Source organism: Telmatherina bonti (assembly GCF_933228915.1).
Source record: "Telmatherina bonti genome assembly, chromosome: 12".
Taxonomy (NCBI): Eukaryota; Metazoa; Chordata; class Actinopteri; order Atheriniformes; family Telmatherinidae; genus Telmatherina; species Telmatherina bonti.
This window is the reverse complement of record NC_136610.1, coordinates 13,386,153-13,413,691: the sequence shown is the minus strand read 5'-3', so window position 1 is coordinate 13,413,691 and position 27,539 is coordinate 13,386,153. Positions and strand designations below refer to the sequence as shown.

The following is a 27,539-nucleotide window of genomic DNA, read 5'->3' as shown; positions in this document are numbered from 1 at the left end:
CCTGACTACAGCATCTGAAAGACATTTGCAAAGCTGGCTGTAGAAGGCGATTTGCCTCAAGTCAAGACATTACTGTCCCTTTTTGTTATTACAGTAAAAATGACTTTAAAATGTTAAATTTCATCAAGATAAATGACCCTCTTGCAGAAATGCACCTATTGACTTACAGTAGTTTGCATGTCCTCAATGTGAACTCCCAACTTCCTGTTTTCCCCTTAACTGGTTTTTGGCAGCAGAATTTATATCCATTAAGCAACTTTTATCGGGATTTACAGCCTTAAATGTATTCCCAAAGTTCATTGTCAGTCTCACTCTTTTGCTATGTGCCATGCATCATTTGTGTCTGTTATTTTTAGCATCGTGCACCTTATCCTGGGCCTTTAAACCTTTGAATGTCTTTAAGTTTGCCTGCATGTGTGGCAGCTATTCATGTACATTTCAGCTGTTTGTCTGCACTGTAAAAAAAACAAAAAAAAAAGTCTTATTCTAATGCAACTTGATTCTAAAGTAAGAAAGAAAGGCTGATTATTTTAGTGCAAAGAATCAGCCAATAGCATGAGATCATTTCTTTCCTATGAAAGGTTTTTTGGTGGATGAAAAGATGTCATTCTGGACATGTGATGTATTTTAAAAGAATTTAAATTGCAATAAGAGAGGTGAATTAGCAGCTTCCTGTTTGAACATTCCTTGTGTTTTGGATGTCATTTTTTTCGCAGTGCGTCTCTCAGCTGTAAGGTGATTAAAGGCCTGCATGACTTGGACTGTTTAGAAAGTGAACTGTATTCCACTTGTATTTTTTTTTTCTGCTTGCCACTTCATCCATTTAAATTTGTGTTCTGTGAACTCAGGCAAAACGTGTGATTCCATCATCAATCACTGTGAGTGTAACCCTTGTTTTAATGGTGGGTCCTGTCAGAATCGTGTGGATGGATATTACTGTCATTGTCCATTTGGTAAGTCATAATAGGAGATATTTAGAGTCTTAAAAAGTTTTCTTTTCAGTAAGAAAGAAGAAAGTCCTTTCATACTCTGGATCTTACATGTCATCTCATTGTTTGCCTCCATTTTTAATTTTCTGTTCTCGTTAAAGCTTTGAAATTTGGCAAATGTATGTATACATATTTGCTTAATTCTCCTACAGCAGTAACATCTGCTTTGCTCAATTCAAACAGATGTGTAATGATTTTACAAATTTCGTTTTAATTGTTAATCATTTTATCATAGTGGCTTTGAGTCATTTATCTGAGTCATTTATTGGTTTTTTCTCTGATTCATCCTTTTTTTTTTTTTTTTTTTGCCCTACAGGGGTTTTTGGCAAACACTGCGAGCTAAACAGCTATGGCTTTGAGGAGCTCTCCTACATGGAGTTTCCTTCTCTGGATCCCAACAATAACTACATATATATAAAGTTTGCCACCTTGAGGAACAATGCGCTACTTATGTATAACCACGACAACCAGACTGGAGACAAGGCAGAGTTTCTGGCTTTGGAGATCTTCGAGGGAAGGATGCGCTTCTCTTTCAACTTGGGCAGTGGAACATATAAACTGATGACCATGATAAAAGTTTCAGATGGGCAGTTCCACACAGTCATCGCCAGAAGAGCTGGAATGGTAAGAAGGATCATTTCTATGACAGAAATGAGCCCTGTTACGTTTTACAGTCTAGTTAAAGGGAGGAAAATCTAAAATGGACATATTCTGTGCATTTAACATTTATATCCTGATTTTGACTGCTCAAAGCTGCAGCCACATTTGGCTTTATACTCTTTTTTGCACCATCAGATGATAATTAAAGCTCTCCAGACCAGTAGTAGCTTAGTTTAAGGTTTCCATGGTTGGTAATTATATTTTACTGCTCATTGTGATTTACAATAGCAGGATCCAAATAGTCCCTGAAGGTCAAAATTATCTCCTTTACTCTGAATGAGAGGCTTCTTCCTGCCAGCAAAGCAGTGGCAAGGACAGAGGGGGAAAAAAAGAAAATCAATTGGGCTATGTCAAATCTTCTTTAATGCAACTCTTCTGCTGGACTTTGAATCTGTCATTTCCCGCCATGCAGTGGGATTTCATAGGAAGCTGGTAAAATCATTAAATTGTCAGTTTTGAGGTGGTGCAGAATGACGGGATGGAAAACAATACAGCACACATTGAGGACTGTCTGCGTAGAGCGGCCAGTGAATACCGAGGTGGATGTGTTAGCACTGTTGAAGGGTGAGAGAAAAATGTTGGCATGTCATGCTCAAAGTACCAACTCCTGCAGGCAGTGTAAAGTGAACCTGATCACCATGTTTGCAAAAGGTGATGTGGGTCACTTCGGTGGTCAGGTTTTGAGGTCTGTTCCCGGTTCCTGTGCCTGAGTTCTTAGCCAATCTGCAAAGCAGGCCGAAACCACAGACACGGTCATGCACTGTTCCTTCATAAAGCTTCCAAAAACGAGAGGGAGCAAAGAGTTCATGCATATAGTTAGAATCAGAGCAGTCATTGCATGACACGAGTTGTTTCCATTTAATCAGACCAGTTTTTACAAGACTCATTATAAACACTTTTCCATATATTTCTGTTTGCCAGCTACTTTATAATGTGTTTCATGTATATTTTATCATTCACTTTTTGTTTAGTGTGTATACAAGGATAACTGTTTCCACAGAGAGATTGATTCTCAATTGAAATCCTCTTTTCAAATTGCAGCATGTAGGTGGACAACTGTTTCTGCCTTCGAAGTAAACAATATCAGTGTCAAAATTCAGCCATGTTGCTGCCTGTTAGAACTCTTTTCACAAATGCTATATCAGCATAAACAATACATTAAATCCCAATCGATTAATACTCTTTAGTAATAGAATAGAATAGAATAGAATAGAAGACTTAAAAAATTGAAGTTGGATCAGTGATAAATCCAGTGGGATTTATGTGGAGGAGTGGAGTGGTGGAGGCAAGAGGCACTGGGATAAAGGGGACACAATTTCAGCTCATACAGCGCTGAGGGGTAGAAGCTGCTCCGTAGCCTTGTTGTATGGCACTTCAGGGCCCTGTAGCACCTCCCAGAGGTTAGCAAAGAGAATATGGTGTAACTGATTCTGCAGGCCTTGCTTTGGCAGCGTGATCTGTAGGTGTCTTTTAGAGAAGAGAGGAGGAGACCAAGTATATTCATGTTTGCTACCCTCTGGAGAGCATTTCTGTCTGCTTCTGTGCAGTTTCCAAACCATGCTACAAAGCAATACGTTAGCGAGCTTACTTTAGAACAGTGGTAGAAAGTTTCCAGCAGTCCAGGGGAGATGCTATTCTTCCCCAGAATCCCGAGGAAGAACAGTGTCTGGTAGACCTTCTACATTCCAGTAGTGGTGTTGAAGCCCCATTTCAAGTTAATGCTGATGTGAAATCCCAGGAACTTGGGGCTGCATACCTGCTGCACCTCCTGGTGTCCGACCCTCAGAAGCAGGTGCTCATTTCTGCTCCCTTCTGATGTCCAGGATGAGGTCCTGAATTTTCCTGATGCCCAGGGACAGGTTTATTTCCACACACCAGATGGTCTGTCTGTGGACTTCTACTTCCTTGTATCATTGTATGAGATGAAATCTATCACATGTGCTTTAAACTTTATAATGGTGTTTGTCAGATGCTTAAAAAAAACTCTCAGACATAGAGGGTGTATAGGGTACGGCTAAGGAAGCCCACACTAAGATACTCCTACCAAGTGTAAGAATAAGGGAGGTGTAGGGACCAAGTGTCATTCCCTGTGAGCGATTTGTCAGCAAGTCTTTGATCCTCAGACTCAAATGTTTATGAAGGCCTAGGTGCTGTTGCTTCTAAGCTAGTAAGCTGGGGTCAAAAGTATTAAAAGCGAAGCTAAAACCCATGGCTAAAAGCCTCACATATGTCCCCTTCTGCTCTAAGTGGGACAAAGCAATATAGAGAGCAGAGCAGCCAGAGGACTACTGGCTTTCTACTATGGTCGTATTTCAGTTTGAATCTGACTAGTTGCTGGATGTGAGGGATCTCAACAATGAAAGTACATTAATCTCATGTCAGGCTTTCACCATGAAAAGGGCTGCACATTGGTTGGTCTTGTAACACAGTAGCTCCTGACCTTTTCTTCATCCTCTTCTTGAAAAAAGATAAATGGATTGTTGAACTATTAATGTGATTCTGCTGCAAAAGGACTATGATAAGACACAAATATGGAAAGGATGTGTTAGAAAAAGACCTCTCTGCGGTTTTAAGTGCCATATCAACAATAGCATCTATCATAAAATACAATCTGTCAAACCACTTATTCATTCATTATCCTAACCGCTTAGTCCGATTAAGGGTTGCAGGGAAGCTGGAGCCTATCCCGGCAATCTTTGGGTGAAAGGCAGGGTACACCTTGGACAGCTCACCAGTCCATCACAGGACCACACGGAGAGATAAACAACCTCTCACATTCTCACTCACTCCTAGGGTCAATTTAGAGTAACCAATTAACCTAACATTCATGTGTTTGGATGGTGGGAGGAAGCTGGAGTACCCAGAGAGAATCCATGCATACACGGGGAGAACATGCAAACTCCATACAGAAATGCCACTGTTCAAGCCTCACCCCAGCCGAGGATCAAACCAGCAACCTTCTTGCTGTGAGGCCACAGTGCTAACCACTATGCCTCCATGCAGCCCTAGCAAACCACTCCTGTTTCCTAAATTTTACATAGTATGGGCAAATAATGAAAAAAACGTTGTTTTGTTAATGCATTTCTTATTCTGCACTTTGAGAAGCCAGCCTTCGTCTTGAGTTAAATAAATGCCATTTCAATTTAATACTGACCTAGAGCTGGTTGGCACTCTCTGCCGGGCCACTAAAGCTGACCAGTTAGAGCTTGGCTATTTCCCTGTAGTTTGTTTTAGCATGTAATTCTCCACTAAAATTTGCATTGGAAGAATTAGGACAGCATTTAAAAGTTGCAGGATGGCAGATCTGAAGAACTGGGCTTGGGCACCCCTGTTGTAAAAAGATGCAAATATTAAGCTCATGACAAATGGTTACCATGTGGAGGTAAAATGGCTGCCCAGAGGTAGCGTGTGCCCTAGCAAGCTTTTTACACTTAGCCACTCCTCCTTTTACAGGTAGCTCCAAGAATACAAGTGGAAAAAACCAACATACTAATTTAAAATTAGTCTACGATGACGACCAACCTGGGCATGAATGTTCCCTTGCCCGGACGCGGGTTACCGGGACCCCCCTCTGGAGCCAGGCCTGGAGGTGGGGTACGAGAGCGAGCGTCTGGTGGCCGGGCCTTCGCACATGGGGCCTGGTCGGGCTCAGCCCGAAAGGGTTACATGGGCCCCACCTCCCGTGGGCTCACCATCTGTGGGAGGAGCCGTAGGGGTCGGGTGCAATGTGAGCTGGGCGGCAGCAAGGGGCGGGGACCCTGGCGGTCCGATCCCCGGCTGCAGAAGCTGGCTCTAGGGACGTGGAAAGTCACCTCTCTGGTGGGGAAGGAGCCTGAGCTTGTGCGCGAGGTTGAGCGGTTCCGGCTAGATATAGTTGGACTCACCTCGACGCATGGCTTGGGCTCTGGAACCAGTACCCTTGAAAGGGGCAGGACTTTCTTCCACTCTGGAGTTGCTCATGGTGGGAGGCGCCGAGCAGGTGTGGGCATTCTCATCAGCCCCCAGCTTGGTGCCTGCACGTTGGGGTTTACCCCAGTGGATGAATGGGTAGTTTCCCTCCGCCTCCGGGTGGGGGGACGGGTCCTGACTGTTGTCTGTGCTTATGCGCCGAACAGCAGTTTAGAGTACCCACCCTTTCTGGAGTCCTTGGAGGGAGTGCTGGAGGGTGCTCCTTCTGGGGACTCCATTGTTCTGCTGGGGGACTTCAATGCTCATGTGGGCAATGACAGTGAGACCTGGAGGGGAGTGATTGGGAGGCATGGTCCCCCCCCTCTGAACCCGAATGGTGTTTTGTTATTGGACTTCTGTGCTCGTCATGGATTGTCCATAACGAACACCATGTTCCAACATAAGAGTGTCCATATGTACACCTGGCATCAGGATTCCCTGGGCCGCAGTTCGATGATCGATTTTGTAGTCGTATCGTCGGACCTGCGGCCACATGCCTTGGACACTTGGGTGAAGAGGGGGGCGGAGCTGTCAACTGATCACCACCTGGTGGTGAATTGGCTCAGGTGGTGGGGGAGGAGGCCGGTCAGATCTGGCAGACCCAAACGTGTTGTGAGGGTCTGCTGGGAACGTCTGGCTGAGTGCCCCGTCAGAGCAAGCTTCAACTCCCACCTTCAGAAGAGCTTCAACCATGTCCCGAGTGAGGTGGGGGACATTGAGTCCGAATGGGCTGTGTTCCGTGCCTCTATTGCGGAGGCGGCCGGCCGGAGCTGTGGCTGTAAGGTCGTTGGTGCCTGTCGTGGCGGTAATCCCAGGACTCGTTGGTGGACACCAACAGTGAGGGATGCCGTCAAGCTGAAGAAGGAGTCCTATTGGGCCTTCTTGGCCTGTGGGACTCTGGAGGCAACTGATGGGTACCGGCGGGCTAAGCGGCATGCGGCTTCGGCTGTTGCAGAGGCAAAAACTCGGGCATGGGAGGAGTTCGGCGAGGCCATGGAGAAAGACTTCCGGACGGCTTCGAGGAGATTCTGGTCCACCATCCGGCGGCTCAGGAGGGGGAAGCAGTGCTCCATCAATACTGTGTACAGTGGAGGTGGGGAGCTGCTGACCTCAACTCGGGACGTAGTGGGTCGGTGGAAGGAATACTTCGAAGACCTCCTCAATCCTACCAACACGTCTTCCGATGAGGAAGCAGAGCTGGTGGACTCAGGGGTGGACTCTCCTATCTCTGGGGCTGAAGTCGCTGAGGTGGTCAAAAAGCTCTTTGGCGGCAAGGCCCCGGGGGTGGATGAGATCCGCCCGGAGTTCCTTAAGGCTCTGGATGCTATGGGGCTGTCCTGGCTGACACGCCTCTGCAGCATCGCGTGGACATCGGGGGCAGTGCCACTGGACTGGCAGACTGGGGTGGTGGTCCCCCTTTTTAAGAAGGGGGACCGGAGGGTGTGTTCCAATTACAGGGGAATCACACTCCTCAGCCTCCCTGGTAAGGTCTATTCAGGGGTCCTGGAGAGGAGGGTGCGCCGGATAGTCGAATCCCGGATTGAGGAGGAGCAGTGTGGTTTTCGTCCTGGTCGCGGAACAGTGGACCAGCTCTATACCCTCTTTGGGGTCCTGAAGGGGGCATGGGAGTTTGCCCAACCAGTCTACATGTGTTTTGTGGACCTGGAGAAGGCATTCGACCGTGTCCCCCGGGGGCTCCTGTGGGGGGTACTCCGGGAGTATGGGGTACCGGACCCACTTGTACAGGCTGTCCGGTCCCTGTACGACAGGTGTCAGAGCTTGGTCCGCATTGCCGGTGGTAAGTCGGATTCGTTTCCGGTGGGGGTTGGACTCCGCCAAGGCTGCCCTTTATCACCGATTCTGTTCATAACTTATATGGACAGAATTTCTAGGCGCAGGTGAGGTGTTGAGAGGATCCGGCTTGGTGGCCTCAGGATTGGGTCCCTGCTTTTTGCGGATGACGTGGTCCTGTTGGCTTCATCTGGTCGTGATCTCCAGCTCTCGCTTGAGCGATTCGCGGCCGAGTGTGAAGCGGCTGGGATGAGAATCAGCACCTCCAAGTCTGAGACCATGGTCCTCAGCCGGAATAGGGTGGATTGCCCTCTCCGGGTCGGGAGTGAGGTCCTGCCTCAAGTGGAGGAGTTTAAATATCTCGGGGTCTTGTTCACGAGTGAGGGAAGGATGGAGCACGAGATCGACAGACGGATCGGTGTGGCGTCTGCAGTAATGCGGGCTCTGCGCCGGTCTGTCGTGGTAAAGAAGGAGCTGAGCCAGAAGGCGAAGCTCTCGATTTACCAGTCGATCTACGTTCCTACCCTCACCTATGGTCATGAGCTGTGGGTCGTGACTGAAAGAACGAGATCTCGTATACAGGCGGCTGAAATGGGTTTCCTCCACAGGGTGGCCGGGCTCACCCTTAGAGATAGGGTGAGGAGCTTGGTCATCCGGGAGGGGCTCAGAGTAGAGCCGCTGCTCCTCCGCATCGAGAGGAACCAGTTGAGGTGGCTCGGGCATCTGGTCAGGATGCCTCCTGGACGCCTCCCTGGTGAGGTGTTCCAGGCATGTCCCTCTGGGAGGAGACCCCGGGGAAGACCCAGGACACGCTGGAGGGATTATATCTCTCGGCTGGCCTGGGAACGCCTCGGGATCCCCCCCGCAGAGTTGGGAAATGTGGCTGGGGAGAGGGAAGTCTGGGCTTCCCTGCCCCGGATAAGCGGCAGAAGATGGATGGATGGATGGATGGATGGACTAATTTAAAATGCTTGCATTTACCTTTAAAAACAAATGTATATGAATAATTATGTTCTTCCCAAGACCACTTTTCCTAGTAATAACAGCTCCTGCTCTGCTATAAGAAAGAAAACAAGCTAAATGTGGACTAAAAACATGCAAAGAATCAAGTAGTTTGATACACCAAGAGTAGAGGACAGAAAGAATGAGATGATAACGACAACAGGAACTGAAATCATCTGTAAATGCGGTTTGCAAATGCAGCTTGACAGCTCAGTTTTTTCCGTTGTCGATCCGCTCCAGCAGCCAATCAACAAGATCTTGATTAGGAGAATTATTTGTCCCTGAAACAGGCACGAAATAAATGCAGACCAGCAGTGACTCGGCCCATGTACCACAACAGAGAGCAATGCTAAGGTCTCTCCATCATATTAGTCATGGGGAAAACAACGGTCTCCATCGGCGCTTTCTTCACGTTTCCATCAGTGTTAGCAGAACAAATAAAACACGCTTGTCATCTTTTCATCTTACATTTGTTCCTAATTACTGAAGGGTTTTCTTGTGAGAAATCTTTTCTTGTCCACAATTTGAGACACTTGTCAGTAAATCTAGTGCGCGTAAGGCATGACTCCAGCGCTTTGATCGCCGGAAAACACATTAATTTGATGTTGATGTGCTTCTTTATGGGGCTTCAGTGAATCGCAAATGTTTAAGTATTCAAGATATTTGGACTCCACCTCATTGTAATTGCTTTTGTTTTTTATGTATTTCTTTGCTTTTCTGTGTGGGATTCAGATTTGACAGATGTGTAATGAATAAAAGTGTGCGTGAGGGAGTTTTTGTGTGCATGTGTGTGTGTGTGCATGTGTGCATGCGTGCTCGACAGGGTCGTGGTCTCCAGGATGATTTGTGTCAGAGATCCGGGCCGGTGTGGTCCGTGTTTACTTAAACTCCAGGAGAGGTGGAGCGTGATTGCCCTGGTTTTTCAACACTTTCACACACTTTTCCGGACAGTTTCCTCACTAGGCCATTTCTTCTCTACCTCGCGGGGTCATTCCCTCTCAGAGCACACAGACAGGAGAGACAACAACCTACATCTGGGCAAAAGCTTTGGTGCCACTAACGGGAAACAGGAAACGTTTCCTGTAATATCTAGCATTTCTATGCCACTCTGGTCAGCCGTCAATGAAAAATAATTTGCTTCCTCAGGTTTGTCATTTTAGTTGTGACACATTCTTGGAGACGTTGGCTCCGCTTGTAGTGCTCAAAACAACCAAAATACCACAATTTAAAAATGTCTCTCCATCCAGAAATCCTGACCCACTTAGTTATTAGTTTTCTCAATAAAATTAAAACCACCCCTGAAATACTGTAAATTGTATATTTTTTGTTTTAAAGCTCAACTTTGTTATTGTGTGGCTGGAGGTCGTCATTATGGTATACTCCAGGGTTGAGCTGTGACATCATCTGATGTGGTTACAGATCCGGTCTCCCTCAGTGCAGATGAAATGGACTATTCAGTTCTAATGTAAATTGGCAAAAATAAAACATGCATTTGAACAAAATGGGTTATTTAGGAGGCTAAATATTCAGCTTTTCCAAATACTTTTGGAATGTGGAAAAGAAACTTTAGGATTCCTTAATTGATAACAGGATGTTTACAGCAAACTGCGTCATTTGATAACAAGTTCCCTTCAGATGTCATCACAAGGTGCCATTTCTAACAACAGATACTCTTAGATGGAACTCGCTTTGGATAAAATAGTCTGCTAAATTACTGTAGAATAGAATAGAATAGAATATATTTGGTTAAAACACCACCATGAATGGAGATGCTACAGCCTGAGCCAACAGCTGGGTTAGCTTCTCAAGTACCCCACACACCCCCACAATTTGGTCTGTACTCTCACTACATACATTTACTGTAATTCCTTCTGTGTGTCATCAAGTTGAAAGGAAATTAGTCATTAGTTTGTGTAGATTCTTGAGTTAGATAAAAACAATCTTTAAAGGAATAGTTGAGCATTTTGGAAAGTCTGTCTTTACACTCTGGCACAGAGTTAGAAGAGTAGAGAAGATGGATATTACTGTTGTATCTAAATGCCAGATGTAAGGCTACCAGCAGCATTCCCGTTTTTCATCGTCTGCTAAACTATACAGCTTCTGGCTCCAGTCTGACAGTACTTTTCATGAGCACACAGGACTCATTTTGATCTTCTCGCCTTACTCTCTGCAGGAAAATAAATAAGCACACTGTCCAAAATGTTAAACTGCTCTTTTAATAATGATAAATTTGTTTATTTAGTAAGTTATGTTGAAAATCAGACAAAATGAGAAGAAAAAATGTTTGGTCTAGTATTGAATATTTTCCTTGTACTGTAAAAACAAGGAAGGTAATTGGGCACTGAGGACCTGTTACCTCTAATCAGTTAACATCTGAGCGCACTCTGCACCCATCCATTAGCTACACCCAATAAATCCTCTAAGGGGTCAACGAGGTGCTGGAGTTTGTCCCAGCTGACACTGGGTGAAAGGCAAGGTACTCCCTGGACAGGTTATCAGTCCATCAGAAGGCGAACACAGAGAGCCATGCACATCGATGCTGACTCCCAGCTCATTTAGAATCACAAATGAATCATTTAAACATTCGTGCCTTTGGACTGTGGGAAAAACCAGAATAAAGTAAAGCTGCTTCTTGCTTTTCATCCTTTTGGGCCATCGTGAAATTATTACATGAAATTATCACTTCATAACTTCATTACTTCCAAGATATTTATCTTGCAGTAAATAATAGTTATATTCTGGTAATTAAGGATCACAAAAACCTAAAGTTAAGTATTTACAACTTTAGAAATAGGCAAAAAAAAAAAAAAAAATATGAGATGAATATGCCAGACTCTGCAGGCTTCAATTAGCATGTCACAACTAACATCACAAACACTGGATTAGTCAAAATATGAAGTAGAAAAAACACAAACTTTGCATTTCAGAAGATCATAGGAAGGTCATATCTATTACAATGAAACTCTGCCCTTAGCTGTGTAAGCAGAGCAAGATGAACAATGCATTTATTCACTGTTTAAACTGTCCACAAAACAGTGTCTGTATCAAAGTCCAGACAGAAAGTAAGAAGAAAAGTGTATCATTAAGCATTTTCAAGGTTTTACATATGATGACATATTGCATTTAACATGTACAACACTCCAACCCTGCAAAAAACGCACAAGCTAGTTAGCATGTTGATGTTAAAGTGACTGTTTCACGGGAAAAAAGCCTGCAGAGGCTTTTTGCACATTTGGAAAACAGAAAATAAATACAAACAAACACAGCATAACAGCAGAAACACTTCACATCAACAGTCATACGTAGTGGGATTATGATTTGGACGTGTTTAGCAAACACAGGACCTGATACATTAGTCATTACGTGGATCATAAACTCCTCTGTCGTCTGACTGCTGAATCTCTGAAACAGGTTCCTGCACCAATCTCATGAAACAAATCTAGAATAGATTACTAAAAACGAAAAGAATCAAGGTGTAGTCAGAGTCCATCCTTCAATGTGACTGAAATACCAACGTGGGACCTTAACAAGGTTGTGTATTAACAAATGCTTCAACCTAAATGACCTGAGGCAACGCAGAGACAAATCCCTCCACTGTGTGACAGTGTGCATTATTGTTTATAAGCTGTTATTTAACCATTTTAAGACCTTCTAAAGTCCACATTTGAACAACTTTAGTCAAAGCAGATGGTTTACTTTCCTTTTCACGTGACTGTTGTTACTTTAGTATCTTACTAAATCTGTACATATATCTGTACACTCTAATCTGTGCAAGAAGCCTGTTTCTTTACTAAATATTAAATCTGTGGCTCCACTGGTAAATCAAAGATCCTTGACACGGAATCCAGTCAATAAGTGTGTTAATCCTCTTCTAAATACACTTCACATAAAATTCATGCAGGATGAGTGAGTGAAACAATTTGATGAGATGGTCGCTCCCACTTTACAGCGGCTTTAAGAAGGACATGACAGATACTGATGGAGTACTTGCAGGGTCGCCCATCTTCCTCTCCCATCCCCGACACAAATAACAGTGATGGACACAGTTTGTTGATATTTGTGTAGACCACAGTCAAAGACAATTTGTCCCTGTATGATATTTGTTTAAGGAAAATATCTTAAAGCGAGTTTGACGTGAGTGTGTGTTTGTGCCATCGTGTAGGCTGCATCCCTGACTGTGGACTTGTGTGGTGATGACCAGGAACCAGGCTACTGTGCTGTGAGCAATGTGGCAGTACACACAGACTGGTAGGAGAATCACACACACACACACACACACACACACACACACACACACACACACACACACACACACACACACACACACACACACACACACACACATATCATTTACTCAACAGCTGCTCTCCAATCCATCCAAAGTGTAAACCAGAAAAAAAAAAAGAAATTGGGACAGTTTTTATTCCAAGGCCTGAAAAAACTCAATAAATTATTCAAGACAGAAATATCATGGAAACTCAAAGCTAACCAAAAGGTTCCATGTACCTGGCACCAGCATATCTGGTTAACCTTTTACAGCTGTAGCGCTGCTCTCTGACCTGACAACAGGCTGTGTCTGCAGTGAATCAACATTACACAGGGAGGGGGTTTAATTGAACACAGGATGTATTTCTCACAGAAAAAAAAAGTGATTGCCAACAACTTCGAACCATTTTGTCCAAAAATTCACTGGTGTTTGCATTTATTTCTGTCAGTTTTACAGTTAAATGTGATGTTTTTAGTTGTTTCATTGGTTCAGAAGTTCACAAGAACTGAATAGATTTCATGAAAGTTTTGTAACACTAAGCAGATTTTTTCTTACCTTTTTGACTTTACTGACGCATTTGTCATCACACAACTCATTGAATTAATCTTATAAATCACTCTTGGGTTCTTACACACAGGCAGCCAAAAAACTTCCATTAGGGGTGGAATTAAATATATTACTCTTTCTTGCAAGAAAATACTATTGAATTTTGTAAAGCATAAAGGAAGGACTCTAACGGACTTGATTATCTGCATAATCAGGTCATCATTAAATCATTGTGATCATGTGATCACAAAATATGACCAGATGCACGGTCATCTATGGAGAAATTATGACATTTAAGTTGCATGGACCCAGTCGGACCTTCACACACTCATAACCCTTGTTAATGTCTGACTCTGGATGAATGTTTTTTAGTTGCTTAAGATGTCTAACGTCTTTTTCTGACATATTTTTATGATGATGCTATGCAAACCTTTCACAGTCAAAATGACATCATCTTTTGCTCCATATATGATGCAAACTTTCAGACAGCGACAGCTCAAAGCCAGGCCTTGTGGGGTGAAAACTGAAACTTTCCATGTGCTTTTTTGCGTGTGCACTGTGGCATGCGAGGCGTTTGAATACCTTTAAACACTTGAATACGTTTTTAAGCGTTTGGATTTCCATGCATGCGCGCGCATTCGAGCATCTGCATGTTTGTGTATGTGTAGGATCCTGGACGTGCAGCCCAACAGGCTCTCGGTTGGAGGGGTGAGGTCAATAGAAGCTGTCCTTCATCGGCGCGGTCAGGTCGCCACCCACGACTTTGTCGGCTGCATCATGGAGTTTGCTGTCAACGGCCGCCCGCTTGAGCCCAGCCAGGCGCTGGCATCTCGGGGCATCCTTGACAGGTCAGCCCACATTCCACCCTCCTCATTTCAGACTCTCACCATCTTCTTACTCTTCTTTCTACTTGTCCATAGTCTCTAACCTCCTGGACTCTCTCTGTGGGACATCTGTTCACACTTTCCTAGCCTCTTAGAGGTTTTTAAAAGATGTTTTTTTTAACTACAAATGGAAGATTTTTGACGAGGGAACCCATTTGCTGAATTCGAGACATGTTTTTTTTTCCTATCATGCTGGTGAATAGTGATGTAAAGACAGATCTTTTAATATGTAAATTCTCTCGGTTCTTTATGGGTTTTTGTGTTGCCACGCTGGGAGCAAAATCACAGCTCATCTGCCATTTTGGAGTTTCTTTTTCAGCGGACCCCCCCAGCTGCTTACTATGAAGCTGACTGTCAAACTGCTGCTCTAATTGTCAGTTTGTGTATTATTCTGCCTGTAGATGTCCGAGACTGGAAGGAGCCTGCACCGCCAGCCCCTGCAGACATGGGGGCACCTGTTTGGACCACTGGTCCTGGCAGCAGTGTCAATGCGTGGACGGTTTTACCGGAAAGTTCTGTGAGAAATGTGAGTATCTGTAGTATGTTGCTGAGCTTGCTCTTAGTAAAGAATATTCTGTCATGTTTATTTATGATATATTTCTCATGAGTCATCAAGCTGCACCGTGTAGCTTAATATAGGCCATGTTGTTGCCTTCTGAGCTGCGTTTCAAAGCCTTTTATAACATAAATCCTGGCATTCAAAGTAAGTGAACTAAAGAAAGACGAGAAACCTTTGGGGGCTCATGAAAACGGCCACAAATTTCCAACTACTGTGTGAGGTGCCACAGTGTGTTTTCCAGTGTTACCAGTAATTATTAGACATTAATTTTGTGGCTTTTGTATTATTCCTTGAAGCAATCAAAGAAGCTTTGGTTCTACATCAGGTTTGATTTTGTGGGATACCTTTTTTTATTCTACTGCAAATGCCATGGGTTTTTTCCGAGCCATACACAAAAGAAGACAAGATGAGACATTGGTTTTTTTTTTGTTTTTTTTCAATGACACATGTCTAAAGTTTGAGAAGAATTGCACCGGTAATAAGAAACAGAAAAGTTCCTCCTCAGATTGTCGAAGAATGAGTGGCAGCAAGGCTCAAAATGGTCTTTTTGGCTCATCTAACAAAAGCAGATGAAGAAGCCAAAGTTTTTTTTTTTGTTTTTTTTTCTGGCCCTGAAATGACATTACAGTTTTTTTTTTGTTTTTTTAAAAATATTATTTAAAACATCATTTTCTCAAGTTGTTTTATGCACAGACATCTTTACCTTCGCTTTAAAAAAAACTCAATGAACAAAAACATGCCAGTTCAATTCGGTAAAGACTGCCATTAGGGGTTTTTCCATTCTAAAAATGACAAAACTTTTAGAGTTGAAAACATAAAAGATTTCTAATGTGATTCACAGACCTCACAGAAAGCATGATGGACAGTGAGGTTCATATTAGTTTCACTTGGTCCGCATGAAAAACAGGACTGTCTCTGTTCAGTCCAGCTCAGCTTTATTTGTATAGCGCCAGTTCACGACAAAGTCATCTCAAGACATATTAAAGACACAGTACTGTCCAATTATAATCCAACCCAGTCCAACTCACTATTACGCCATAATAAACCCAGTCAAACCAAATGGAAATTAAAATGACTATTAGCTTAATCTGTATAAATTATGTTCATATTGGTTAGTTCATTTAAATAAATAAAATAATAAATGAATGCAAAGTAATTAAACCTCTGGACAGCATTGAGTCTTTTCTTTGATCAATCCCTGTCCTAACAGTGGAAAGAAAAATTTCCTTAATAAGAATCAAAACCTCCAACAGGACCAGCACCAGAAAGTTTATTTTCCAATCCCAAAACCAGCTTCCCTTCCCTTTCAGAACCAGTCAGAGTTAAAAGTTTGGAGTTTGGACAAAGAACTGTTGGTAGTGAAGCAGCTTAGAAATTGCTAATTGCTAAGGACATGTTTAGCTCAGAATGTGCTAGCATGCGAACGTGCTAGCATGCTAACAGGCTCTAGACATTGTGTAGATAGCTCCTTTTTCTGACCTCCCTAAACCAAGAATTACAAAAAACTACTTGAATACAATGAGAAAAACACATGGAACAAAAGTCCAATCCAAAACTTTCAACTTGTAGATTTTCTTCACTTCTAAACAACAGTGATTTTCTCTGTAGTTTTGACGCTGCAATTGGCTTCACCCAAGTCTTAATTTTTTAATGCTGCAGAAAAGCTCTGCATTAAATTACAGGAAAATGAGGTCTCATCTCTCTTTAAACATGACATTTCACTCTCTCTCTGCAAGGGAAGATGTTATACTCTCACATTTCTTCCCATTACAGTCATTTTTGGCACGTGTTGGTTTCTTGCTTAAAAAAAAATAGAATTATATCAAGCAATAAAACTGCAAGCGCTTTTTTCATTTGATAAACAAAAAAGTTGTATTAGACAAAATTGTGTGGACAACATTACAGTTCAAGCATTGAGGTACAGCTGTTTACTTAAACCAACATTTATGAGCAATCACACTTTAGGTAAGGATTCATTGTCTTGCTCAAGGGCCCGATTTTGGTGCAAGCTATAACTGGGAAAGTGTTTGTATGTTCTGGTTAAAAAATACAGATCTGTTTAAAGTGCATTTAAAACTAAGAATGTCATCTGTCTCTGTTTCACAGATGTGACAGCAGACACTGCTCTGTCTCTGGATGGTACAGGCCGACTGGACTACTCCCTCAAGCAGGGCCCCAAACGTGACGTTCTTCTGAGACAGTCACTGGAGTATATGGCCTCCGACCCAGTCACCACCAGCAGCTTGGAGGTCAAGTTTAGAACACGCAGCAAGAGCGGCACGCTGCTGCATGTGCAGGAGAGCAGCAACTACACAACTGTCAAGGTGAGGGAGGAAGTGGAGATCAAATCGGAATGCTTAAAATGCACTAAATGGCCTGGAAAACTATACATCAAACAGCCTATGTTAAAGGTTTAACTGTTATTTCTGGTAAAGATGCACTTATCATGATCATTTAGCCTAAAAGCCAGAGTAGCAGCAGAGATTAAGTCACAGTGAGTCATATTAATCCATGTCTTGTATTCATCTTGTTTTATGAGGGGACCCCAGGAAGACTAGCTGCTGCCTCAGCAGCATTTAATGGGGATCCTGGAAATAAAACAAGCATTAGGTGCAGCAAATGCTGCCAGAAATATAAATCCTCTCAGTTCTTCCAGTGACAACCTGTAAAATAGAGGATGAGAAACATGCAACTCAACACACTGATATACAATGATAGCATGTCAGCAGTACTTAAAATTATTGCAAAAGATGATAGTTTATGCACTGATGCAGGACTGTGTAGTCTTGTGCTTCGACCTATGCAGATATCTACCAGATGTTGTCTCTGAAATTAGAATATTCTAGACTTACCTGGTATCATTGCTGTCAAATCAGCAAATACATTATAAAGTTTGAATCCTCATTTCAGCTAAATGTTGCACTGCATTAGCAAATGTTCGAATGAAAGCTTTGTAGGTCAAGTATTCCATCAAGTTGAAGCACTGTGTGGAGGAAGTGTCAGCTCATATTTGCATAAAGTGTTTTTCCTCATGCAGAAAATCTTCCCACAGCTGACAACAACCTTACAAAGAACGCTAGGATAAAAGTACATTTACCAGCAGTACTGTCCTATCTGATCACACAAAAGGGCCTTTCTGCCTTTTTTTGTTACAATGTGTGAAAGGAAAAAGTCTAAGATGTTTAATGTTTATGTAACAACCAGGTTTGCAGGCCACAGTATAAAATGGAGACTGAACACAGACTTTAGAAAAATAAAGGCTTTCTTGGACGAAGAAAGTACTGGAAGTTCAAATTTAGATGATACAATGCCAAAAAAAGTACTATGTGTCCCAAGTCTCACCTCTTATACATATCAATTAAGACAATGAAAGCCAAAGCAGCACCTAAAGACTGTGGTAAGGTCAGAAAAGAAGTAGAGAGATGAAACCTGTGAATTCTGTCAGATATTATTATCAAATGGGAGTAAAGAATAGAATATATAAGTAGAATAGAAGTACTTTATTCATCCAAACTTGGGAAATTTAGTAGTTACAGCCTCCGTGTGCACTTGTGTTTATAAAACAACAACAGAACAGTGTAAAATTAAAAAGTATTTGCGAAACTGTTGAGAGGAGATAAACAACATTGGTAACGTGATGTTATCTAAGACACATGGGAGAAACATTGAATTGTCTTATTGAGAAAAGATGAGAAGTAAAAGAAGAGGATTAAAGTAAAATGATGCAAAAATGAAATCTTTTATCTTCTTGGTTTCCTGTGTAAATGGTCCAGCTGGTATGATTGGCTACCTGAAACATTTCAGTGGAATCAGCTGCTACTATTGGGAGGCCCTTTAAAATGTAAATCAATTTGAAAAAAGTTACACATAACCTGAGGAAAATTCTCTGTCCCGTTGGATTTATGTTGTTTTTTAATGTTTTGTGACAGGAAACTGGTCTTTGCACACCAGTAACTGTAGCCTAACCTTCTACAGTTGTAAGCACAGATAAGTAGCATTAGCCAATTCTAACCAGCATGAACATTTAGACACCAGTGGTTAGTATGATTTAAATGGTCTGGAAGACAACATACAAACCCCAATAAAGTACATAATTGTAGTAATTAATCTTGTCAGATATACCAGCTTCTCCTCAGCCATTAAACATGGCAGAGCCAAAAGCCTCCAGCATGGCTGCCGGCCTAACCCTAACCTTTTCCCCAAAGCATTACACTCCACTGTTAAGATACTCTGAATGTTAGCACCCTAAGCAGTTGTGAAAAAGAAAATGCATTAAATTGAAAGATTTTATTTATATGGTGTTCAAAGGTCTTAAAATTAGGCAAATACAGCCTCAGATAAAAAACAAACAAACATGAATTTATTATGTTTAAACATCATAGAGATATGCTATTGTTGCTATATTTCCTGTTAAATGAATAAAAAAAAAAACATTGTTATGTATCATATGTTGAGATGTATTTAACTTTAGAGGAATTCATATGCCCTTATATGTAGAAAAATATATTTGTTTCTTTTTTATTCACATGGATGTACGTCCACATATGTATCTGTAGAAATTCTTATCCTTGCGCTGTCTCACACCAGCAGCCATCACCACACACCCTCTCCTTGTATAAAGTTCTGAAAAACCATGCAGTTCTTTCTCAGTTACCTCCATTTTCCTCTTTTCTCCCCTCTCATCCTGCTATGCACCCCCTTCCTCTGACTGAACCCGGGCAGCTGCCCAAAGAGGCCCAGACCTTCATTTATCCTCTTTAATTTTCCTTTCAGACACCCTCCACTCTCAGCACCATCAACCCCTTCCCTCTGTAGCGTCAGGCCTTCCCTCTTATGATTTTGCTCTCCGGCCCTGAGCGACTTCTGCTGCTCATCAAACCACCGTCAGCCTCCTAAACAATCCAGAAAAGTATTATAAGAGCTATGAAACAAAAAAAAAGAGCAGTGGGGGAATACATGCGCATGTATATATGTTGAGAGAACTATATAAACGGATATATAAAAAAAACAAGATGTTTAATAGATAAAGCCCATGATTGGTTTTCCAGCTTTAGAGTGCTCTGTATTTTTTGGCTTGGAGGATTTTCCGCTTTTCCCATTCTACATCAATTCTTCCGGAAGCTACTTATCATTGCTGAGTTTTTGGGGTCTTTGAAAAGGGTGGAGAACAAGATTACTTTTCCATTGAAGTGGGGAGAACATGAGAATACCATACACTCTCAAAGCCACACTTTTGTTTTGCTCATGCCAAATCAGGCTTTATTAATTTCCTTTAAAGACACCCTCTTGTGCGTCCTCTCTCCATAAAGATCCCTCTCCAATACGCATTTGAAAGATCGTGTTCCTGCAGGCTTCTGATCGTCTTCTGGCTGAGTGACATCAACAACACGCACAAGCCATGAGAACATGATGAAGTGCAGCGTGTCCTGCCGGAGAAAGATTTACGAGCATCACGCTGCATTTCTGTTTTTGATCTCTGACCTCAACAGCAGTGTGATGGTAGTGCTGTGGAGACTGACAGAAGACTTCCCCTCAACGGCCATGATTGATGCTGACACAACAATGTATTGCTTTAATCTAAAAAGCTGCAGTTTTGCCCTTGTTTATGTAGCCTCTCCTCACAGAACATTATTTTTCATGTGCTTGAAATGAAGAATTATGACAGCATGCAGATTTAGGAGCGGGTGGCTTATTAAGCAGGCTGTCATCTGTAATCTACGATGTTTAGTGTTTATGTTTAAATGGAAACATTACTGCACTTAGAGAGCATACTTTATTCACATTTACAGCAACAGCAACTAATACGACTATACACACATACACACACATGCAACTGTAAATATCCAAAATGGATGATTGAATTATGCAATAATAAAATCCCAGAGAATGCAAACCCAGGGAGCGCAAGCAGTGATTTAATGTAGTCGGGAATATGTTGATACACTTAGACTTATTTTAGCCTGAACTAGTTTAGTCTGTATTATTATGCTATTTACATCAAAACAATGATAAAAGATGTATAGCAGAAGTTTGAAAACAAAGACCCCTGTCTTTATTTATATCCTGGTATATTGGTTGACAACTGTCTGACTACCGTCTGCATATCCAAGAACTTACCCACTTTTATGTTACTGAAAGTCCGACTATAACAGAAACACAGAATCATATAATCCAGTAGTGATATTATTATTACTATTTAATTTCAGATTATATTTGGTCAGTGCATGAAAATGTTTTTATTAATTAATGTGGCATAAATTTTAGGACATATAAACCCTGGTGTGATGAACTGATGACCCATCCAGAGTATACTCTGCCTCTTGCTTAACACCCCCCCACCCTTCTTTATAAGTATGGGTTGAACAAGGGGACAGTTGAATACAATAATGTGAAAATTGCAGCAGTTTTGCCGGAATGTGTTTCTGAAGACCCTAATTTTGAGAAAGCACCTCACAAAAAACCTTCACCTCTATGAGGCAGCTGACCGCCTTATCGCAGCAATAAAAAGTCCTTTTCTGTAACAAGAGTCACGTCTAACAAATGTTTCTGCACATTCATGAAAAGTTAATATGCGCTTATAATCTGTTTTTGGCCTCCAATTTTTTTTCTTTTTTTTTTTTTTTTTTTTTTTTTTTGAGGTCAGAGTAAATTAAATAAGTAAATTGTTGCTTCTGTCAATCTAAAATATGTCTCATTTTCATCAAGCTTTGTTTAACAGTCTGGATTCTGCATCCCATTCAGCAACACACTGTAACTAACTCAGGCTCACATGCTCATTCCAAAACAGGAACACCTCCCACAAGACTAGGCTCCTTTATTGCTGCTTCTGTGAAAATGGGGCCATATTGTATTAAGTCGGTTCTTTAACTAAATTTCATTAAACTCAACTTGGCAATTTTGTGTCATTTTATTCAAAAAGGGATAAACCACTGATCAGATAGTTAGCTTGGGGTAGGGGGTTAACACCATGAATTTACGTCTCGTACATCTCAGTGTTCATGACCAAACCTCCATTTTTTATTCTTTCAGTTAAGAAATGGCAACATCCACTACATCTCGGATGCAGGCATTGGTGGGAAAGTGGAGCGAACAGTGGGAGATGTGGTGATTTCAGACGGCCAGTGGCACAGGCTGCAGCTGATCAAAAACGGATCGTCCACCGTGATCCAGGTGGACAGCATCTACCCCAAAGTCATCCAACTCGCCACCCAGGACTTTGGCGGTCTTGGTGTTTTAACCTTTTCTTTGGGGGGGATTCCACCTGGACCTGCTCAGCAGAAAACTGCAGCAGGTAAAGTTTCCTCATTCTTTTTCCATATTTGGAGCTTTGTATGACTTCATTAAAGAACACATCTGATTCTTTCTGTATAACTCTTCTTCATTCATGCTGTTGAAATATTATAAATTGGGTCTTTGCCAAAGTGGTTTTTATCATCTAAAATGAGGTTAAATAAAGAGTAAATGTCAAGGTCTTTTGGGGGCTTTTCTGAAATCTCCTGTCACACTTGCTCAGTTTGTTCCGAATGTGCATCAGATTAAATTTGCAGTAGTCATGATTGAAATTATGTATTTTGGGTTGAGGCAAAGTATGACGGCAGGTCATCAAATCAACTTATTTCTGTCTGTAATTAAGCACAAGCAACTTAATTTTCTAACTAAAGAGTGGAATATCACATGTTTGATGCATGAGCAACAGGATCACCCCTTCCTTATTTCTACTACTACACCAGATGTGAAGATTTCATTAAGAAGGATATTTTTTGTACATAATGTAATTTTTCAATGTTTCTTATCAGCGTACCAAAGGTTTGTTCATTTCACGGAGGCTGTAGCGACCAGCCCACATCGGAGCTTTTCATTACTGACTTTTCATTAGTTTTTTAGTTTCATTATAATATAGTTTTTTTCAAGCTTTTTCCACTTTTAATACTTTCATGAATAAGTAAAAAATTTCCCTGAAAAAACTACATGTAGGTGTAAGACGTTTTAATAGGTAGCTCTTAGACATATATTTATCCTCAGAAATTTGAAGTCAAGTTTATCTAAAGGTCGAATTTTAAGTTTAAAGAGGGTTCCAGCTGATCATGTAGATTAAATATATAGGGGAAAAAAGTAGTAATTGTCTTCATTTAAACTGATTATAAAATTAAGTATTATTCCTATGACAAAAACATTAATTCAATTTTTAAAAAAACAAAACTAAAACTGTGAAGAAATTGCTTTTTGTGTTTTTCATGTTGAAACTACTATGCAGTTGCACTTTGTCTATATTTGTGTACAACACATGCTGATGCTGTAAATCATGGCAATAGTCGTGATTCTTCACATTACTAAAGCTCTTCTGCATAGAAAAACTGTGGTGCATGTATATGTCACAGCTCACTCATATGTAAGTAAATTCTTTTTACCACTCCAGACGTTTTTCTTATTCCAAAATACTCCCAAAAACTGCCTTTAATGTGTGGTGACTCTCCAAGAGGACTCAGAGAAACTGATCTTAAATCTGTTTTTGTTTGGCAATGCTGAGATTTACCTGCTACAAATTTAATGGAGTTGCTAAAATGTTTCTTTATCAGAATGTCATTTATGGACAAAATAACTAGTTTTAGCTTCATTTGACTTCATCTTGGAACACTCATAGACTTTTAGTGTTTCTCATCCTTTCCCCCATCAACTCTCCTCTTAGCTGGGTCTTAAATCACAGATCAGATGTCCTTGAACATGAGTTTGGAAAAGGTAATAGAGAGGTTTTCCAAGAGGTAATCTAACACAGTAAATTTTAGAATTTCAAGGGAGGGAAAACTAAGCTTATTCTATGGACTAATATGGTAAAACTGAGCCATTTGAATGATTTGTTGACCTCCTTTGCACATGGACCGTTTCAAAACAAACATATTCGCAGCACGCAGACCTGTGGCATGGTGCCTGTTACCTCAGTGTGTCTGAACGGTTGTGTTCTGCTGTGTACTCACTTTTCAAGAGCTAATGAAGAGACACAAATGGATTTAATCTGCATGGGGATAAATTCAATAAAAATCTGTTTACATCGGTGAGGCGGTAATACACAAAGCAGTGGACTGAATCAGACACAGAGATCTTCATTTAACCCAGATGCATGTCTTGAAGCTATAATGGCTCTGATGATGAATCCTCTGTAAAACCATATTTCATATTTCTTCTCTCAAATTGGCCAGTGATGGATTCAGCCAATTTTTTTTTTTTTAAAGATATAATTATTTATGTCAGGAGTAGCCTTCCATTAGAACTTTCACTCATTTTTATCTTTTGTTTTGCTTTTTTTTTTTGACCTTGTTGTTTTTCCTGAGCTTGAACCAATTACCCATCTAAACAAAATTCCTGTAACTCTGATTATAGCTCCCAGTTCCTGCTGTTTATGAGGAAGCAATCCAGCATCAGAAGACATTTTTAAAAACAATCAGTCTGCAGCCAGTCGGAAATGATTCACCTCCAGGCCTTAGTTTTGTCCTTGTTAGCTGCTGTTGGCTGTTTTCTTTTTAAACTAAACCAGTTTCCCCTCCTCTTCATCTGCAGGTTTCGACGGCTGCTTGGCCTACGTAAAGTACAATGGGGAGAACTTACCCTTTATCGGAGAGCACAGCCTCGTCACTTTAACCAAGACCAGTTCTTCCGTCAAGATTGGCTGCAGAGGTCCCAACCTGTGTGAGAGCAGCCCGTGTTGGGATGGCCTGATGTGTGTCAACCAATGGTACACATACCAGTGTGTTCCACCTGGAGACTGTGCCTCCAATCCCTGCCAGAACCAGGGCAGCTGCGTGCCTGACCCACGCTTAGGTTACACCTGCGTCTGCTCTGAGTTCTACACTGGCAGGACTTGTGAGACATTGGTAGCCTGTCTGGGTGTGCAATGCCCCCAGGGTACCATCTGCAACTCAGCCAATAATGGTGGATTTGTCTGCAGCCCCAGCCCAACAGCAGAGACTATGTCCCTCCCCATTTGGGCGGTGCCAGCCATTGTTGGCAGCTGTGCCACTGTCCTTGCCTTGGTGGTCCTCAGTCTGATCCTGTGCAACCATTGCAAGGACCGCAATAAGACTAAAGTGCCAAAGGAACCCAAGGAAAAGAAGCTCAAGGAGAAGAAGAAGAAGAAAAAGAAAAAGGGGAGCGAGAATGTAGCCTTTGATGATCCAGATAATATTCCACCATATGGAGATGACATGACAGTTCGGAAACAGCCGGAAGGTAACCCCAAACCAGACATCATTGAGAGGGAGAACCCTTACCTTATCTATGATGAAACAGACATTCCGCACAACAACGAGACTGTCCCCAGTGCCCCCTGTGTCCCCTGCAATGGTCCAGAGGCAGATATTGAACATTATGACATAGACAATGCCAGCAGTATCGCCCCTTCAGATGCTGACATCATCCAACACTATAAACAGTTCCGTAGCCACACACCCAAGTTTTCCATCCAGAGACACAGCCCGCTAGGCTTCGCTAGACAGTCTCCTTTACCACTCGGAGCAACAAGCTACACCTATCAACCTCAGTACACCCAGGCACTAAGGTCCACTCCCCTCAGCCACTCCCACTCAGCCTGTCCCACCCCAAACCCTCTCTCCAGACACTCCCCAGCCCCGTTCACCAAGCCTTCCTCTTTCTACCGCAACACTCCCACCAGGGAGCTCAACCTGTCACGTCGTGAGGGCAGCCCACTGGACATGCACAGCGACATGTGCCAACCACCTCCCATGTTCAACTATGCCACCCGACTGGGGAGGCGCAGCAAGAGCCCACAGACCATGGCCGGCCATGGCCACACCTCAAGGCCTGGCAGTCGGCTGAAGCAACCAATTGAACAAATCCCCTTGGAGACGGGGCCTCCTGTGGGGCTGTCTATTGAAGAGGTGGAGCGGCTAAACACTCCACGTCCACGCAACCCCAGCATCTGCAGCGCCGACCATGGGCGCTCCAGTTCAGAGGAGGACTGCCGAAGGCCACTTTCAAGGGTCCGCAACCCGGCTGACGGCATCCCTGCCCCAGAGTCCTCTTCAGAAAGTGACTCACATGACTCCTTCACTTGCTCAGAGATGGAGTATGACCGAGACAAGCCTGTCTCTTACAGCTCTCGGGTTCCCAAGCTCTCGCAAGTCAATGAGTCAGATGCTGATGATGAGGACTATGGTGGGAGGCTCAAGCAGAGGCGGTATTCGAGTCGGCGTGCAGAAGGAGGGCCTGGTGTCACCCAGATCCCCTCTACTGAGCAGCACCACACTCTGCCTCACAAACTGGGCCAGCAAGCAGGGGGCTTCAACTGGGACAATCTGTTGAACTGGGGCCCCGGCTTTGGACATTATGTAGATGTGTTCAAGGACTTAGCCTTGCTTCCCGAAAATGCGGCAGCAAAAGACATTGAAATGAACAGTGGGGATGGCTCAGTGACCATCCTAAATGAAGGAGAAGCTGAGCAATATGTATGAGACTATTTATTACTGTGTTGTAGAATATGGTGACTTTATCCATTAGAAAAAACTGAAAAAACTGTATATTTTGTGAGAACATTGGTCTTCATGTTGGCTTTCTTTTTTTAAGTTTACAGTATTGATTTTAATAAGACGACTTTAAATGCAGTAAGGCAGAAAAATGGCATATTTACGGACATATTTTTTTTCCCCCATCTTGGATTCGTTTACCAGTCTTTTTTCGGCTAGAAGTCTGCTATCGTGCATTCATCTCTCCAGGCCTCATTATAGCGTATCCACTGACACCAAATGGCTATAGAAAGAAATCCCTGCCTGAATTCAATTCATTGGCTGCAAAGCTCCACTCATAATATCTTGAGCAAACATTTCTGTTCTTTATTACTAATATTAGCTCTCCTCTCTTAAAAAACGTCTGTCACATTCACAGCTGAGAGATAAGAGTGAAGATAACACTCACAGGAAGAGAATTCCAGCTTAAGCGTTAGAAAAACTCCCCTTCTCTTTCTGTTAAGGGTTTAGTTTTAATTGTCTTTACAGGAAGCATGTGCATTTGATCCAACTGCACCTGAAAGGATGCACCCCTTAGCGTGAAAGTAAGTGCACAACTAGGCCTTGCACGGTATTACAGACCCCACCCATCTTCTGATCCTTTTCTTTCTCGGTCTTTCTGTGCATTTTCTCCCAGAGGACTGGCTAAGCACTTCAAGAGTGAAATGTAATTGAGTCTCCTGCCTTACAGACATTTGAGGATTTTTTCTTTCTTTTTGTTTTCCACTGGTCTGAGCAGAAGAGGCTTTCAGAGGGAAATAGTGTTGTTTGTTTGAAAAATTTCATTAACATTCTCTGACCAGCCAAGTGTCTCCCGGGCAACTACAAAGATGATGGTGATGATCCTGTAAAATAACTAAAAACACTATGAATTTGTGTACATTTTGTTGTATTTTTCATGAGAAATCATGAAGTCATTTGTCATGTCCTTGGTCATTATTTTCACATGTATGGTTTCTACATTTTTGTACTGTTTATTAACTTAAATTACTTAAGCTGTGTTTTTATGGATATTTTCATATGCTGAAATGTATGCTCTTACTTCCGGGAAAGTAAGATTGATGACTTATTTTTTACATTTGTTACATATGTAACATCAGTATTTTCCACTTTTGATAAAACTATAACATGCTGTATGCTTTGTACCTGTAAAAAGCCAATAACTGAATAAAAAAGTATTTATTTAAGTACTTTTTGTTCTTACTTTCTAACAATGGTGAGAACCTCTTTTTTTTATTCATGTAAAGCTTTGCAGTTTTTACAAATAGTTCTGTTTAAGCTCGCATTACATCCATTTCCAAAGAGTTATTCTCTATCAGTGCAGTTGTTAAATAATCCAAAGTCTCAACAAAACATTTAAAAAGGCATTTCAGGACCCAA

General features: G+C 42.1%; 1 protein-coding gene across 1 annotated transcript in view; it reads left to right on the top strand.

The window, feature by feature from the left end:
• fat4 (FAT atypical cadherin 4) overlaps nucleotides 1–27,311 on the top strand; it is a 121,709-nt gene extending 94,398 nt beyond the window's left edge. Inside the window, exons 10-17 of the mRNA XM_079249921.1 lie at nucleotides 849–953; nucleotides 1,306–1,613; nucleotides 12,553–12,638; nucleotides 13,872–14,051; nucleotides 14,489–14,613; nucleotides 16,753–16,970; nucleotides 21,676–21,937; nucleotides 24,199–27,311. Coding sequence (XP_079106047.1) covers nucleotides 849–953; nucleotides 1,306–1,613; nucleotides 12,553–12,638; nucleotides 13,872–14,051; nucleotides 14,489–14,613; nucleotides 16,753–16,970; nucleotides 21,676–21,937; nucleotides 24,199–26,108 — 3,194 coding nt within the window. The 3' untranslated portion in view covers nucleotides 26,109–27,311. The remainder of the gene's footprint in view (nucleotides 1–848; nucleotides 954–1,305; nucleotides 1,614–12,552; nucleotides 12,639–13,871; nucleotides 14,052–14,488; nucleotides 14,614–16,752; nucleotides 16,971–21,675; nucleotides 21,938–24,198) is intronic.
• The last annotated feature ends 228 nt before the right edge of the window (nucleotides 27,312–27,539 follow it).